The 16,571-nt window shown below is 46.2% G+C and overlaps 2 protein-coding genes across 3 annotated transcripts in view; both read right to left on the reverse strand.

Moving 5' to 3' along the window:
- Window positions 1-212: 212 nt before the first annotated feature.
- Window positions 213-5,265, reverse strand: ERP29 (endoplasmic reticulum protein 29). Its single transcript, XM_075434919.1, has 3 exons — window positions 5,100-5,265; window positions 3,251-3,389; window positions 213-2,103 (listed from the first exon to the last, which is right to left on the reverse strand). Exons 1-3 carry the CDS (start codon window positions 5,217-5,219, stop codon window positions 1,601-1,603), a joined length of 762 nt encoding a protein of 253 aa, XP_075291034.1. The 5' UTR covers window positions 5,220-5,265; the 3' UTR covers window positions 213-1,600.
- A 914-nt stretch (window positions 5,266-6,179) lies between these two features.
- Window positions 6,180-16,571, reverse strand: part of NAA25 (N-alpha-acetyltransferase 25, NatB auxiliary subunit) — a 32,062-nt gene continuing 21,670 nt past the window's right edge. The window contains exons 16-24 of one of the 2 annotated variants that reach the window (XM_075434504.1): window positions 15,398-15,549; window positions 14,971-15,096; window positions 14,414-14,657; window positions 14,068-14,191; window positions 13,652-13,714; window positions 13,068-13,165; window positions 12,743-12,853; window positions 12,162-12,308; window positions 6,180-9,438 (exon numbers count right to left, since the gene is read on the reverse strand). In XM_075434504.1, the coding sequence (XP_075290619.1) occupies window positions 9,316-9,438; window positions 12,162-12,308; window positions 12,743-12,853; window positions 13,068-13,165; window positions 13,652-13,714; window positions 14,068-14,191; window positions 14,414-14,657; window positions 14,971-15,096; window positions 15,398-15,549 (1,188 nt within the window). In that variant the 3' untranslated portion in view covers window positions 6,180-9,315. Of the gene's footprint in view, window positions 9,439-12,161; window positions 12,309-12,742; window positions 12,854-13,067; window positions 13,166-13,651; window positions 13,718-14,067; window positions 14,192-14,413; window positions 14,658-14,970; window positions 15,097-15,397; window positions 15,550-16,571 lie in introns of both variants that reach the window. The other variant, XM_075434503.1, reaches the window with a different exon arrangement.

A 16,571-nucleotide genomic window follows, 5' to 3' on the forward strand; every position in this document is an offset into this window, starting at 1 on the left:
GCGGGAAGCGGCCCCGGGCCCTTCTTGCTCCGCCTCCTCCTCCTCCCTTCCCCTCCAAGCGGGAGAGAGCACCGGGCCCCGGGGACGCCCACCCACCCCCGCTCATCTCCTTTCGCTTCTAGGCGGCATCACCTCGCCGATCAGCCTCTGCCTTCCCCTGCAACCGCAAAATCACCAGCAGTTTCTCTAAAAAGCCATTCAAGCAGCAGCTATTAATTGGAACCGTATTTTTTTTTATTATAGTATCATTAATACATTTCGTCTTGCAGCAATATCTGCTCCTTGTACCTACCCCCGGATTCAAAATGCAGCAAAGCTCCCACAGGAACCAGTTTCGCTCAGCTGAAAGCGCAGTCGTCAGGTGAAGCGCCCGGGTGCTTCTCTTCCCAGCTCTCTGTAACCCCGACCAGGAGCACAGCAGCTTCCAGCGGCCACCAGAACTCCGCACCGCGCCAACCGCACGCGCGGCATCGAGTTTTGAGGGCTGACCTGACCCCCGGGCCAGGTATCTCCGCTAAAATAACAGACAGGGCTTCTAAGGGCACAAAGGCTTCTGCCTCCTGTTGCAAGACCTCATTTCCAAATGCTTTGAACTACCAAATGCTGATGAAGCTTTAGTTCAACAGAGTCAGTCGCTTCTGAAGACGGGGCTGGAGAAAATATTTTGTTCCTGTTAACTATGGCTTGAGACCTTCAGATGTCCTTACCGGTCTCACGCGCCCCGTTATTCTGAACCTGGGAAACGGAGCTTGGACGGGAAGGACAGCCAAAACGCACAGGCGTTGCACGTGCTCCTCAGCCCTCAGAAAGCTCACCCAAATTTAACTCTGAAAAAACCACGTTTTTGCACAAACTGGCGAGTCTAAGTGTAACAGCACCTCAAGGAGACCCTGCCCTTGCTCTGTCAGGATATCACAAAGGACTTCAGGACAATGTTTGCTGAGACGGCTGCTCTGGTCAGGAGGTGAGGGGCAAGTTCTGATACGTGGAGGAGCTGCCTTGACTACGTCTGCCAGCACGTGGCTGATGCCCAAGCCAAACAGAGACAGGAGCCACTGAAGGAGAAGGCAGAAAAAGGAAATTCCGGGTCTCTTAGATCAACAACAGGTAAGGAGAACAAAACTCAAGAGCAGGAGCCCTAGTGGGAAAACAAAAGGTAGGAGGAGGGGTAGGTTAAAGAGCATGAAACCCCGGGCCACCAAGAACAGGGAAAGGTGGGGATGCAAGGGGCACTCGATCTGTACCTTTTACAGCATGTAAGATGGAATGTGAGACTGAATTTTGTTATTTGTTTGCTGGAGAACAGCTGTAAAAACCACCAGGAATGTGCTTCAGGCCAATCTAGTGCTTTTTTTGGGGGTCTACTTTAACACTGTTATCGAATAGTATTACACAATACTGGCGTTTTGGTTTAAGGTGGTTTCTCCAAGACGTAGAATACTGTGTTTTTAAGGAATGTTTTCCTCTTGATCTTCTAAACTGAGAATACCAGAAGGAATTCTGCTGCTCTCTTGAAGTCAGTGGGAAGTTTGCTTGCATACGGAGAACTGGTTAGGGCTCTTGACAGTGTTTCACAGCTTGTACAAAGTTCTCCAACGTATTAGAGCTCATCTTTTTCATTATTCTTCTTCAGGAAAGAAGCGAGGATATTGAGGCTTTTCTGGAGCTCCTCCTTTTTTCCTTCACTCATTTTGTTCTTCTCGATCAGTTTTGTGATTCGGACGACTTCATTAGCAGCAAACTCTTCTCCCTGCTCCAGCATCTTGCTCATAATTTTCAAGTATTGCTCAGCTGACTTCTTGTCGGTTTCTTTTGTTTCTTCTAAACTCTCTTGCCCCTTTTTCAGGAGGGACTGGCGTTCTGATTTCTCAGTGGTGCTCACAAACTTGCTGGCCAGCATGTCGTACTTTTTCAGGCAGCCTGGCATCCCCAGGTAGATGCCGTTACTCTTCAGCCAGCGCTGAATAGCCCCGGCCTTGACGTCGCCGCTGTAAGCTAAGGGATTGTCAAAGTCACCATCCTGGAACAAGTAAAAAATAGGGAACTTTTCCTTATCCAGCTTGTATTTTTCTCCCAGCTCAGTGTTCAGTTTATCACCATAATCTGCCAAGAGAAAATGAAATACAGAAAAGTATGGTACATTAATCAAAAGAAAAAATTTAGGATTCTCACAAACTGATAAATATTTGTCTCCAGAGTTTCAACTCATCCCAATAATGTCTTTTCCAGAAAATGCCAGACACCAAAACAAAAACACCCCAGAAAATCAACCGTGCAAGGCAAACCATCGTGAGGCTTTCCAAAGAAAAATACAAGATTCTAATGGTGCTTTGCTGTGACTGCGATAGCGTAAGACATCGGCAGGACCTCTACGTATAAATCTCATCCTCCTTATGGGAAATTCATAGCCTTTTGTTTTCTCCTTGTTTTGCTCTATCCATTATTTGATTTTAAATGGATTTTTTTTCCAGATCTATGTGCAGAGTGTACGCTTATACCTTTTAGTTCTGACAGCACGCCAAGCTGTAAGATGTTTTCTCATCTTACATAAATTGCATTTATTCTTGAGGACAGAAAACGTAACTTTGAGAGATTCCTACTACGCTACTTAGCTAAATCCATGTGCGTTCAGCGGGGGTGAAACTTTGTTTGACGATTCCTGTACGCTTAAGTTCCTAATTCTACCTACGAAGCGAGAGTGAGGAAGTGACAGTGATCCATCCTTCACTGCTCTTCTCTCAAAGCCAGTGACCAGGACATGAAGTTACACCAGCCACAGTGCAACGACCGCTTTCTGTGCTTTACCAGCAATAAGCACAGGGTTTGCTACAACGAATTCATCGTATCACAGTAGCTTAGTTTGACCAGGCTTGTGGCTAAAGCGTGATTCTTGCAAGGCCTGATCCCTAGAAATGGATGAAAAAGGTTTCGCTCAGCAAAGAAAGAGGGAAAAAAAATAAAAAAATAAAAGACTGAAAGTGCCACGACCGAGGAGGGTGGCATCCAGTTCAGCAGCGTGGGCTGACCGGCTTCGTTAACCAGCCGCGAGGAGACGAGCAGCGCGCCCACGCTCACAGCGGGAGGCACGGCCGCAGCGCTCCGCCACACCCGAGCCCGTGCTCTGCTCTGACGGGGCCGGCCCATCTCGTTTCTCACTATCAGAACTACCTCAGAGCCCGCTTTCATCACAAACTGCAGTGAATTTTATCTGCTCCACACCAGCCCGTGCGGTGTTACTGGAGTTCCTCACCCGATATTCCCACTTCAGCCACCAGAAGGTCTTCACTGGAGCCTGAGCTCTCCGCCAGCTTTTTAAACTCATCTTGCTTCTCGCCGTAAGGATATTGTGTGTCGAATTTCACAAGGACGTACTTATGCTTTGGAATTACCTAAAACATGAAGGAATAAAAAGAAAAAAAAGACAAACCTTTAGCAATCCGTAAGCCACCCAAGGTTGCTCTAGCTGGTTCTTTTCCTGCGCGACGAGGAGATGCAGAGGGAGAATGGAAATTTGATAATTACGGCCCTTCAAAAAATGACTCACTGCAGTGTGGAGGAATGACTGAGCTTTGGGTGTACGCAGTCCTCCACCAGCTGATAAAGATGGTACGTGGGGGATCTGGTAATGCCTTTAATTATACATGATTTGCATATGGTAAATCTGACCGGCATCTTGGAAGGAAGTCAGCTAAACAATTCCCAGTGGGACATTAAGGGGACAGAGGCCAAATCTCATGTCGCTCTGAAGTGTCCCTGTCTGAGAACAGTAGCTCTTGGCTAAGCGAGGAGCTGCTGTCCTGGTTCGGAAAACGGAGAATTCGGGTTTTAGTTCTCCCTCTTAGCTTTTGAATTTTGCTCTGCTCGGATGACGCACTTTCAAACGAGCGTGGCAAGGGAATCTGTCACCTGGTTTGGGATTTTTTTTTTTTTTCTCCCTCCAGGAGAAGACCTTGCAAAATCTTTTTTCTTGCGAACGTGGTCAGATTGCAACACGGGTCCCAACCACGAAGCGCCCTGCGAGCACTGGTCGGGCGCTGACTGTGACAGCAGCGAACGCCTCCAGCCCCGGGCCTGCGGACCACTCTGCTGTCCGGGTACGAAGCGACTGGGGCTGGTGCTACAGCTCTGGTACTTCTGCTGGCATTTTAAAGTCCCTCTTCAGCCAACTACTTCAAATTCTGGTTGTTGCAGAAGAGCTGGAGGCTCCCGAGGGCTGTAGAGTGCCGTGGGGTTCAAACACCACAACTGGTTTGTCACGGCAGGAAAAGTGAAGCGGGGGGCTGGCGAGAAGGAGGGGCTGACGCCCGAGCAGCTTGTTCAGGGCAGACGCTTTTCAGGCAGCTGAGCTGACCGCCGGCTCTCCAGCTCCCGGCGCGCCAGCACACGCTTCCACCCCGCCACCGGACGGTTCCCCTTCGGCGGCCGTCCCGCCATGTGCCCCACGACGCCCGGCACGGCTCCGGGCGCAACTGAAACCGCGCTCTAGGAAAACACCTTCATTGCAAAGGGAGAAAAAGACCCTGTGCAAGACCCCCGGCGGGCAGAAACCTGCTGCCTTCTGCTTCACGAACAGCAAAAAGAAGCGAAGCCGGCTGAAGCAGAGCGCGCTCACGGCCCCGGCCCGCTCCCCTGCAGGGTCTTGCCCTCGGTCACCGGCACGGGCAGAGCAGGAGCCAGCCGGGGGTGCGGGCAGCGGGTCGGGGCCGGGCCGAGGAGCCGCGGCGGCAGCCGGACCTGTCCCCGCCGCCGCCACCGCCCGGGCCCCCGCGCCCCCCGCCGCAGCGCGGCCCCGGCGGCCCGGCTCCACTTGGACCGCTCCGATTGGCTGTCGGCCGCGGCTGCCGCTCTCCTATTGGCTGTGGCGCGGCGGGCCCGCCGCCTCGGCCATTCCGCCAGCGCCGAGCGCTCCCCCGCGTCGGTGGCTGCGGGGGCGGGGGGGCGGCCCCGCACCCCCGGCCCGCTCCGCACCCCCGGCTCCCCTCCCCGCCGCCCCCCGCGGCTGCTCGCCCGTTGCTACCGCATTCCCACACATGGCCGCCGCCCGGCCCCGAGCGCCGTGCCGGAGCCGGCAGCGCCCGCCGGCGCGGGGCGGGCCGTACCTTGTAGAAGGTGATGGCGTCGAGGGGCGCGGAGCCCTTGGTGTGCAGCGCGGTGCCGCCGGGCAGCGCCAGGCCCAGCAGGCAGAGGAGCAGGGAGCCGGCGGCGGCCGCCGCAGCCATGGCGGAGCGCGGAGGGAGCGGGGCTGCCGGGACCACGTGACCGCGCGGAGCGCCGGCCGCCGGGGGCTCGCCCCGCCCCGGGACCGGGGCCGGGCCGCGGAGTAGGGGGGGACACACACACAGCGCCTTCCCGCGGCGGTGCTGCTGCTGTCGGGAAAATGGAGGCGAGCAGGCGGGTTCCAGCGGCACGGGCACGGACGGCGAGGGCACGCCAAGGGGCAGGCCGCAGGACCGGGCCCCGAAGGGGAGAGAGCAGCCCGTGGTGGGCAATACGTGTCTGTACGGCAGCAGGCGAGGCCTTGCCGCAGCCCTCCCCCCTTCGCTTTTTTGTGCTACTAGAAAAGATGGCTCATGCGCTGCCAGCGCTTACTTTCCCTTACCATTGAAAGCCAGGGTGAAGTGCAAGCAAGGAGTGGCCTCAAGTTGTATCAGGGGAGGTCTAGATTGGATATTAGCAAAAATTTCTTTGCTGAAAGAGTGGTCAGACATTGGGAGAGGCTGCCCAGGGCAGCGTTTTTTGAACCCCCCATCCCTGGAGGGGTTCAAAAAACGTGTGGATATTGCACTTCGGGACATGGTTTAGCAGGCATGGTGATGTTAGGTTGGACTTGATGATCTTAGAGGTCTTTTCCAACCTTAGTGATCCTATGATTCTAACGCAGAAAAGCACAACAGCAGATTGACAGATGATCATGTCAACAGACACAGCAGATTGACAGATGATCATGTCAAAGAACAGACACATCCCAGCTCCCTTCCCCAGCAGCCAGCATTCTGAACCCAGTCCGCCGGTGGAAAGCAATCATCGTTTCCCCCCTCTCCTTCCAGCCTCCTCCTTTGCAGGTAACTTCATTTTCTGCTTGCCTTGCACCAGGATAATCTGGTTTTGCCAAGGGGCTGACAGAGCATAGGCAAGTACTTCACACCATCTAGACAGAAAAATGAAAGACGCAGCAATACTGATTTGTAACGAAACTGACTTTTATATAAATTATAAACCCATCCAGTTTAAAGCAGATCATTTGCAGTTGTGTCACTTAAGTCCGTAGAAGGCCGAGGCATACATATCTTCTACAGTCATAAATTAACAATGAATAGTCAAGGAAGAGAAAGTTCAGATAAGGCTGCAGATACAAGAAAAAATTCCCTCTAAGACTACTAGCGGTTAAAATAAAGTCATGATTATCAATGACTGCAAAATATAAATGCATTTTTTTAACAGTTAAAAAGTACAAAAAAGATGGGAAACGCAAACAGGCATTGTACATTTTGGCCTGTATGTAGACAAAAGCAGGGCAGGACTTCTGACCTGTATCTACATCAGACACTGATTTTAAGCGAAGAGTTGAGGAAACCTGTAAAAGGATCGTGGCTCATGATCCCAGTAGTATAAAAGCAGTATTTTTTCAGTCTGTAAACAGTAGTCTTGGTAGCTTCTTCTAGGTATGTTTTGCAATTCATCACCAAAAAAAAAAAAAATCCAAAACAAACAAAAACAAATCCCAAGAGTGGAAAAGGGGTAACAGCAGCAATGGGTTATAGCTTGAATTTCTTACCAGGTCCCTGTGGGACATATTCTGGAGGGGAAATGCTCTTTTGTAAGAAATATATAATATATTTAACTGTACACAATTTATAGGGGGAGAGAAATTCTCCCTCTCTCTCAACGAAGCCCCCAAGCAGTCAGTACGCAGTCGTTTTTGTACAGTCTCCTCCTATAGCGAAACTACAGCTTGGGAAGAGATGGCATCTGGTTTACAAAACACTGAGTAATCCAAAAATTCTATTTGTTTGACAAGCTTATCGTTCACACCAGTGGCCGGAACTGGAAACGGGACAGCAGCTAACACTGAGCAGCAGTCGGTGTTCCCCCTGTGCTGGCACGGGGACGGTTTGAGTGACCAGCCAATGCTGGACCCGCGCCGCGCCAAATGCTGTGATGGGAAGTGAGAGCGAGCCATGGTTCCATCTCTTCTGAGACGTTGCTTAAGATGACACGCGTCCCTCCCAGCAATTTCAATTCTGCTTTTAAGAGAGCTGATGCAGAAAACCTTTTTTTAAAGCAAGTTCTGCTTTCAGGCATATGGGAGGATTTTAAAAGCTTAGTTCCATTAACCTTACACTTCACTTACATTTTCACCATTGCTTATTGATACGGCTGGTTGAATTCAAGCTGTTGTAGCAGCAGTGGAAAGAAACTCCAGCATGTATCAGCCCCTGGACTGTCCCCTCTGGACGAGGGTGTGGTGTCAACTCCCATCTCCGCATGCAGTGCTGGTGTTTGGGCAAAGCCCCCTCCAACCCCCACTGCCATGGGAGGGAGGGGACAGGAACACAGCAGCGGCAGTTTGCCTCCTTCATGGAAAAGGGGCAGCACAGGTTTCTGGCTCGGTGCTTCTCCATGAATCGCATCATCTCAGCAATGGGACTGTTTTCGCTTAGCCTACTCATTTCAAAGCATCAGTCGTCAGTCTTGCTTTAATTTAAGGAGCACACCCTTCTTTCCAAAAAGGGTATTTCTATACAACATACAAGAGTTCAGGTGTTGTGGTGGTTTTTTTTTTTCCCCCAGGAAAAGTATTACTATGAAACAGACTTAACACATTTTGATATTCCTCCAGCCCAGAGCACTTACCAGACATTGCAATTAAACCATCCGGACATCCACTACAATTTAGACAACCTGTCTTCATTCTTCTTTCCCTTTCAGGATGGGGCGAAGCAAAACTAAACCCAGCAAGAGCAGCAATGTGATTTTTTTTTGTTTTTTTATAGAGGGGATTTATTTTAAAAAAATACTCTCATCAACGTTCTAGCATTACTAACAAATCATACTCAGAAGAGATGACAAAGGTAGGATTGTCAGCTCTCTTAAAACTTTAAATATAGACTTCAGATACTAGCTGCTTTAAATCAGAAGATGAGAAATCTGGAAAGTCTGACCTGTCCCTTGTATTGCAGGTACATGTAACTCTTTTTGCCTACCAATTTTAGGCTGTATAACTCCTTCCAAATGAAAAAAACCCAGCAGAAATGCAGATTCAGTGGGAGAAGATGATGCGATTGCACTTTCTAACAGAACGCCCAGCTAGCACTTGAAATAATCAAAGATGAACTGCAAAAAAGCAAGCACACAGTTACAAAAAGTATTCTCAGCCTCATACCACAGCGGAAGCAAAAGTTACCTCTGCCAACTTAAAACCAAAGCAAATAGGATTTAATTTCTATTAAAATATTGAAGTCTTGAAGTTTCAGTCATCTAAATACACTTTTTAAAAGTCATGATGATTGCTGTTTTACGTTCAACTGACATGAAATCAGACCACAGTGTCAGACTTCACTGCAGCTATTATACACAAGGTCTCTGGTTTTGTCTTTTTTGCTGAAACATCGATTCCCATCTCTCTTTAAAACTTAACGACCAAGTTCGCTCCTCATCAGGTTTGCAATTTTTCCGAATGTGCCAACAACCTGTGCGTCCAACTGAGGCCACCACCTCTTCCCTCCAGCAGCGCTCTCCTCAGAGGACCCACGGAGGGCTGGGCTCTGCTCCTAGGCTGTATGCAGAGGGTGCTCCTCCACCACACTGAACTCGTTCAGCAGGACCGCGTGGCTTGCGGACAAAACAGGCAGCCGAGACAGGCTCGTTTCACTGGAGGTGGCGGAATGCGGGCATCTACAATTTCTGCATTTCTAAGGCAAGGACCATACAAAAATTATAAACACTGTATGGTGATGAAAATACAACTCCTTTGAGATATATGCTTTACACTGGATTTCTATTGCTGCTTCTAAAGACCGTCTCCAGTTGTTTCTAGAGATCAAAAGGGAAGAAAGTTAATTTTCTTCTGTTGCAATATACTTATGAACATGTATAAAAAGTGGTCAAACCCTGATAAGGGTCCCTGCTTCTCGTTTATGTACAATAATTTAAATCAGCTCAATACATCTGTAATACCTAAAAAAATTGTTTTATGATTTTAAGTCCTTCATGCATTATGAGGAAGTTCTGGATTAAAGTGATGGTATATTGGACGTTGCTTCTGTCTGGGACTCTGGTGTCACTCCCCTGTGGAGCCTGTCAAGGATGCATTTCTCAAATCTTTAGTTTTTTAATGGTATCAAGTCTCTTTTTCAGCAGCTCTCCAATTTCCTGAACTGAGTGATGGTAACTGCTCTGGACCTTCCCTTGCACAGTCTTTGTAAACTTTTTTTCTTCCTGCAAAATGCAAAAGAGAAATCATTCACTCCACAGCAAGTATTTAAACCCTCCCAATTAAACTTCTCCCACCATCTCAAACACCGGTAAGAAATTCGTGAGGACCACAGTGTAAGTTTACAAAGGGAATGTCGTCAGCGCAGAATCAGCAGCACCGGCTCAGCAGCAGCAATTCCCACAGATACCGGCATTGCCCAGACAGGGCTGGTAACATGTTGACATTTCCTCAAAACTTCTGGAAATATCCTTGTGCAAAGTATTTGTGGCTGAAATTGAGAGTGCGTGTAGCATTTTGTTTTAGTCAGCATTTATTAAAGTCGAGAACTTCTTACGCAGCGGAGTGAGGTCAAACAGCAGATGAACACTGATCACCCAAGAGACTCTTACGCCAAAGCACAGCGAGCTGCAGCAGCTGGGACGGGTTCGGATGTCACTAACTGAGCAGCATGGTACCTAGCTTTCCCAAAGGGCTTAGATGCCTTTTAATGGGCAATTTTCTGAAAAGCCCACGCTAAAAGGCATTTAGGAAGACCACCATCACGTAACGCTGTTGGCCTTGCTCCTGCAGGTAGAACGAGGTTAGCACTGACCTGTCGTGAGCAATGCTGTATTTCTGCATGCAGAAAGAGCAAATCTGGGTACCCGAAGCAGCAGCCATAACCACTCTTCTGTCAAGAGGTGACTTGCTCTCAGGCTGCCTTTTGCAGACGCTCATACAGATAGCGAGCAGAAAAGGCCATGAGGCACAGCCCAAGTAAACCAAATCCAATGTAAGAACATCTCATGTCAGCGGCAAGGTTCAGCGGACTCATTGCCAGTGGTGCTCCATCCACACCTGAATTTTCACTAATACCTGAACACGAGGACTTTTTCAAAAGCACTTCTTTACCTCTAAACACACAAAGCTGCAAACATAGCTCCACGTCCCAGCAGAGCATTTATCAGGATTTACTGCCACAGTGCCAAACAACAAACAGAACAGCAAACATTGTGAATAAACATGGGAAAACTGCAGACTCCCACAGATGCTTCTGCTCAAATCCATGTGAATCTCGTGGCTGGGCTTCGCAGATCTGCCTTGTGGAGCAATTTGATGCCTTGCATCAGAGGACAGATAGAGGGATCTACTGACTCAGCAAGGAACCAGAAAAATTACAAAGATCAACAATTAACTGAAAATGTCTTATCCCTTTAAAGTGAAGATTCTTTGATGATATTAAGAAAATGTACTTTTCTGGTTTTATCCAAATTTCCATGAAATACAGTGTGAGGGATTTCCTTGCTTTCTATCAGTTTTTGTGATTTTTTTAATATAAATTTGAGATACTTCTACATCAGCCTCATACAACAATGAGAAAAGGGCCATTTTAAGTAACATGCTATGAAATCAACAGGACAATCCAACTGAAAAAATACAAGCCGGCTAACAGCAGCTTAGGTGGGCAGAAGTGCAATGCTGAAATATGTGGGTGCAGCTTTTAAATCCCCCCCCAGCTGAAAAGCCTTCAGATCTCCCATCTAGACAAACAGCACCCTGTAGGCCAAATTTTCCTTTTTAGATAAATACATCAGACACCTGTTCTTGCCTTAAATGCTGATTCCCAATTGAATTTGTGGGGGTGCTGGGTAGCACAACTTCTGCCTGTGCTTCCTCCAACCAGTCTCTCCCAGCCCCCAAACTGATACTGGCGAGGGGACAACTCCCACCTCAAAGCTTTCTCCTGGAACCTGCAATCCTGCTTTGGCACGGAGCACAACTGGCCACTCCCCCAGCCCTTCTCCCCTGTGTAGCAGAAGACGATGCCTACTCCACCACTTCGCTACCTTGAGCCTTGTATCTCCACCTGTGTTTCAAGGGCACCATACAGCAAATGCCAATCCTATCCTTTCAGTCACCTCTAGGCTTTTTAGCTGGACTCTGACACTATTTCCAGGATCTCAATGACCCTTTTAAACAAATACATTCATAGTAAGTATCGAACTGCTAGAAGATCCATTACGACAGTAACATTAACTTGTCTATCACAAAGTTTAACTCTTCTTGATTGCTGCTTAAAAAGCCAAGCTTCCTCATTAGGTCCATGCGTCACATGTCTACATTTGGCATCAGGTTTGGCATGTGTAGTGCCTATTACTTCTGCTTTTAGTTTTCCCTATACAGAGGGAAGGGGGGAGTTACCACTTGTTTTTCTTTAAAAATCAAGTAATTGTTTCCAGGGAAGTGACTATATAGCAGTAGGTGAATCTCAAATGTTTCCCGGAATAAGTATTTTGCATCTATTATGGCACGTAAAATACAGATGATAGAATAAGTCATATCACAGATAACAAAATAACATTAAAACGTTCAGGGTTTTTTTTTTCACTAATATACCACACAAAACGAAAGTATTTTAAAATTCCTGTGTTTACATCTCATTTTCTGAGATTTTGTGCAGTGAGCTGGAGCTGATCAGATGAGGCAAAGTCACTGTCGCTATTAAAAAAACTTAACTCACCACTCTAATCTTTCTAGCAGCCTGGTCCCTAACCCCTGGTTAAAAGCAGTACGTCAGTCATAACAGGTGGTTTTTGTTTGTTTTCCTTTTTTTTTTTTTCCTTCCAATAAAACATTTTTGGGAAAAGAAGCTTTCAACAAACTTATTCCATAGGCACATACCTACAGGTTGTTATCGGTCACACACAAATGTATGGAGCGCACAAATAACGATGCAAGTTCTTACCTGTAAAAGCAGAGTGTCCTTGAGGGACAGCTCTTCAAGTTTCAGTGCAGTCAGAATTATTTCAAGCCCTTTGATGTGATCTATTACATTGGAAGTTAACGTCTGTAGTTCAGTAACGTAATCCAGAAAGTGTTTAAATACAGGTGGCTATAAAAACAAATACATATTTTTAATTTATAAACACATATTAATGCCTATTCAAATGCCTATTCTACATGACAACTCATTTTGTAACATCTACCATTCTATTCCTTCCCCTCAGTGTTAAGCTGTAATCCATCTACCCAGACACGCAGTACCGGTTAACACGTTTAGTGCAGCTCACTCGAGGCAGGAAGGCCTGGGATACTCTCAGCTGTGTTTCCTATTAAAAAGCTGTCATGTGATGTTAGACATGTGGCACATCACCATTTGATTTTAAATAGAAAGAGTTTCAGAAATTACTCCCGAGTACTCTCTAACCTACGTCAGCCTCTACAAGGCAAAGTTTATTAACATGTTATCTACCCTGATTTTTCTTTCAGTATAAATACACTGTTGGATTGGGGGTGGGGGAGAAGAGAAAGGAATATTTACTCTACCATAGCTACACTGCTTTCTTTTTTTTTCTTCTTCTTTTTTTGCAGGTTGGATTTAAAAGGTCGGAGGACACTGTCACAGTAACTTGATACCCAAAGGGCAATGGAGATCGTCTGGAAAAAAGGTACAAGTATGTTACAAGTTGCATTTACAGGAGGCTTCTAAACTTTTTTAGTATTCCTACCGATACGATTATGAGTAGTCAGAATACACAACAAAACCCCCTGCTTTCATGAGTGAGAGATACAACTTTTGCTGTGTTTTAAACCCAAAATTTCTACCCTAAAGCACTCCAAAATTTCTAGTTTTCAAAGAAAAAAAAAATACCTCAACAAAGAAGACTAGGTTTTCTAACAGGTTTGGATGAGTTTTCAAGATGCCATCTCTGACTTCAATCAAATCACCTTTACATTTATTGAACAACTCTGAAAAGAAAAAGAGAAAAGCCTTATTCAAGACACCTAGATCAACTTAAATGCATACTTTTTGTGCAGCATGTATCTCAGTGCAGTGTGCAAAGCTGTCAGAGGACTGACCACTAAGCAGTTAAAGGTAAGTTTAGCCAAAGCCTCTTGAGAAGGCCCAGCTCTGAAGTTTCCTCTGAACTGTATTTCATTACAAACAGTATCTCCGTGCCATGTATTAGCACACCTGGACCAAGTACCAGGGAGACAACAGTTGCTAAGACTAAGCTGCAAGGTAGCTAAATGGTAGGACATAAGGACATTCTGGCATGCAACAGTGTCATGAGCAGACAAGCCAAGGGGAATCTCAGCCTTGTTCTCAAGGATCTTTCAAATGGGTCTGCAGATGCCGTTAACACAATCCCCGCAACTGCAGCACACTCAGCAGCACCTACACCCTCACAGCACCATGAAGCTACCAGTGTTTATGCTTGAATTACCATTTACCTGTTAGCCGTTCTACTAAAGACTTGAAACTATTCCCTATCCTCTCCTGGATTTCTGCTGAATCTTCTGAAAGAAAAAAAAGTAGTTATAAACTACAAGTTTGTGTACTTTCTGCTTCCAGAAAACAAAGAGGCATTTAAATGTAATTTAGTGTTAGCAGTCAAAAGCAAATGCAACTGCTTTCAAAGAGGATCCAGCATTACATCAACATACACTGTAAAAAAACAGACTTGCGTAAAACATTAAATTAAGGCATCACCTCCCAGATAACTTAACATCATTCAAAAAACTCAACACACAGGTAACAGTTTGGGTCCACGTCATCCAGTGCCCAGTAGCTTTCAAACTAAAAATGGAGCTCCCTCCCACCACACATCATGACAGTCTGGTTAAACCCCTGCCCCTCAAACACTTACCTAAGCCATTGGTATCTAGTTCATAAATATCACTAACAAGATAAAACAAGCTAGTCTGGCATTGACAGCTGCCATTACTGAAGAAGCCAGCCATTCGGGTAGGAGGAGGGCCAAGGACAGGATACTAGGCAAGAAGCAAAGAAAAAGATAAAGGTGTTGCAGCTTTTCCTTATCCAGAACACAGTGTTTGTCTCTGGCACATCTCTCAGTCAGATTCATACACTACAATCTCAGGGTCAGTTAAGTGCATTTGGCAGCCTGCTGGATGTTACAAGATGCATTCAGTTTCTCTGCTTGCATTCACGTTCATTTAATATTTGGGGATAGCTTTTTCCTTAATGAGTACCTGAATTTTTTGTTCTAGAAACTTCTTCCCTGAATCCACTGTCGCTTCCAGCTGCTGAAGCAGGGATCGAATTGTATCAATCTTGGATGAGACGCCGTTCTCTGCAGTCTTTTCAGAGTTCTTTGGTTGAATAGTGTGACTAAGAGTTGGGAGTCCGCTTACTAGCCTTAAAGTTAAAGACCGGATTCGCAACCACATGGTTTCTTCCTCCAGTGAGAGTTTCCTATGTTCTTCAGAAACGTCCCTAGAGAAAGGCACCAAATGTTTTCAGGCAAATGCTTCAATTTTGCAAAGTAGCAAGCTTCACTCAGGTACAAAAGCCTACCCAAAGTTATCAAATACTGTGTGAAGAGGAAGGAGTGGTCAGAAATTCAGAAAACTGTATTAATACAAGTAAAAAGGCAGCACTGCTAGAAGTGATGAATGATGCTTGTTAAGTTTGCAGTTAGCCAGTCTAGAGCACATTTACATACGGCAGTTGCCCTGAACGGATTTTCTTGGCCATGGGTGCTGTAAGGAAAAGGTGTGGCTCTGCCATTGAGGGTATTTCTACTCACCTGTCTTTTGGATCCCAGTTAAACAAGACTGTCAGGTCTCTGTTGTCACGCAAATCTTTCCACGGAATGTCGTCCTCCTCTGGGCTCAGACTCATGGACTTTATACTTTCTTCTAAACTAGTTGATCTGTATGTAAGAATAAGCAACACTACATCAAATATTTGATCACTGGAAAAAGAAAACGCAGCTCACTAACCACATTCTCTCCACTGTTCAACTCTTCTGACATCAGAAATGCGACACAGACATGGTCCTGACAAGGATGCTGACGGGGAGAGCAAATCAGAAGCCGAGCTCACAGGTTTTTCCCAAAGAGCCGCAAGCACAACTCACCAAGATCGCACTTGGCCAGTGTTCTGCCTGTGCACAAATGTCCCTTTTTTTTTTTTCAAGTGCAAGGTGCTGCACTTATCGCTGCTGTACTTACATATTTGCTTCAAGTAAGAGGTCTAACAACATCCGTTCTGTGCGAACTTGCGCAAAGTGAAGGGAAGAGTTCAGCCTATTTCTAAATGCAATGAATTCTGGGATCTTCTCAAACGCACCGTACTTGTAGGCTTGAATGATGTATTCTGAGGTCTGGAAGAAAACACACACCGTCTCTGAATTAGTGACTTCCATATAATAACCAGAGTTTAACAAGGTCACTGCCACAAAACTGCGTTTCTGTGGTTTTCATTAACCCAGAGGTACAGAATCTGGCAGATACTCAATCCCTGGGACAAGCTGGCACCTTGCTTGTCCAAGTCACCGCAGCACCTTTGCTGCTTTCATTTGAGAATGCCCAGATGCTCCACCACCAGCCAGTGCAATTTAACAACCAAACCCACAGAGAAATGTCACGATGTTGTCACCACTGAGACTGTAAAATACTGAGAGGGGAGAGATGATTTTGGAAGGCTTCCCCCCACCCCGCGAGATGCATTATTCAAATAATTGTTTCTTTGCGAGAAGTACTTTCAGGCACAATAAATACATCCCAGATTTTCTGGAACTGACTTGGATATGCATCACAGATTACTACAACACAGATTAAAAAAATTACTCACACATTTTTTTGTTTCTTTTTTTTATTAGATTTTTGAATACAGTATCACAAGACAGTATCACGCAGTGTATACACATTACAATACAATCTAAACACCAAAGGAAACTGTCAGGGTCCATAGGATCGTCTGCTTCCTCTCTGATGAAACGCAGCAATATAAAGCCGGCAACTACTATTTCACATCAGTCCAAGCAATCTCCAGAAAGAGATTTATGTGATGAAGGAGTCACAAGGAAGCACTCAATTGTAATGAAAATTTCTAACTGTAGAGACAGAGTGAACTATTTAAGCTCCCAGTCAAGACAGATGGCTGTCTGTTTTACATCAGAATTACTCCACAAGTGAGAAATTCTGACAAATCAAGCATCCTCTTCTGAACGTGATTATGAAATGCACTGAAGATGAGAGGCACCAGAAAGGCCTCTGGTTAACTGAACTTTATACAGTTCTAACAGACTCACCCTGTCCTGAAGGCTCCGAGAGACTAGAAGCTAGCACTCACAGATGAAAGCCAACTATTTTTTCTCCTCCAGAATAAGGTCCTCTAGCTAGC

Source organism: Opisthocomus hoazin, chromosome 13 (assembly GCF_030867145.1).
Source record: "Opisthocomus hoazin isolate bOpiHoa1 chromosome 13, bOpiHoa1.hap1, whole genome shotgun sequence".
Lineage (NCBI taxonomy): Eukaryota > Metazoa > Chordata > Aves > Opisthocomiformes > Opisthocomidae > Opisthocomus > Opisthocomus hoazin.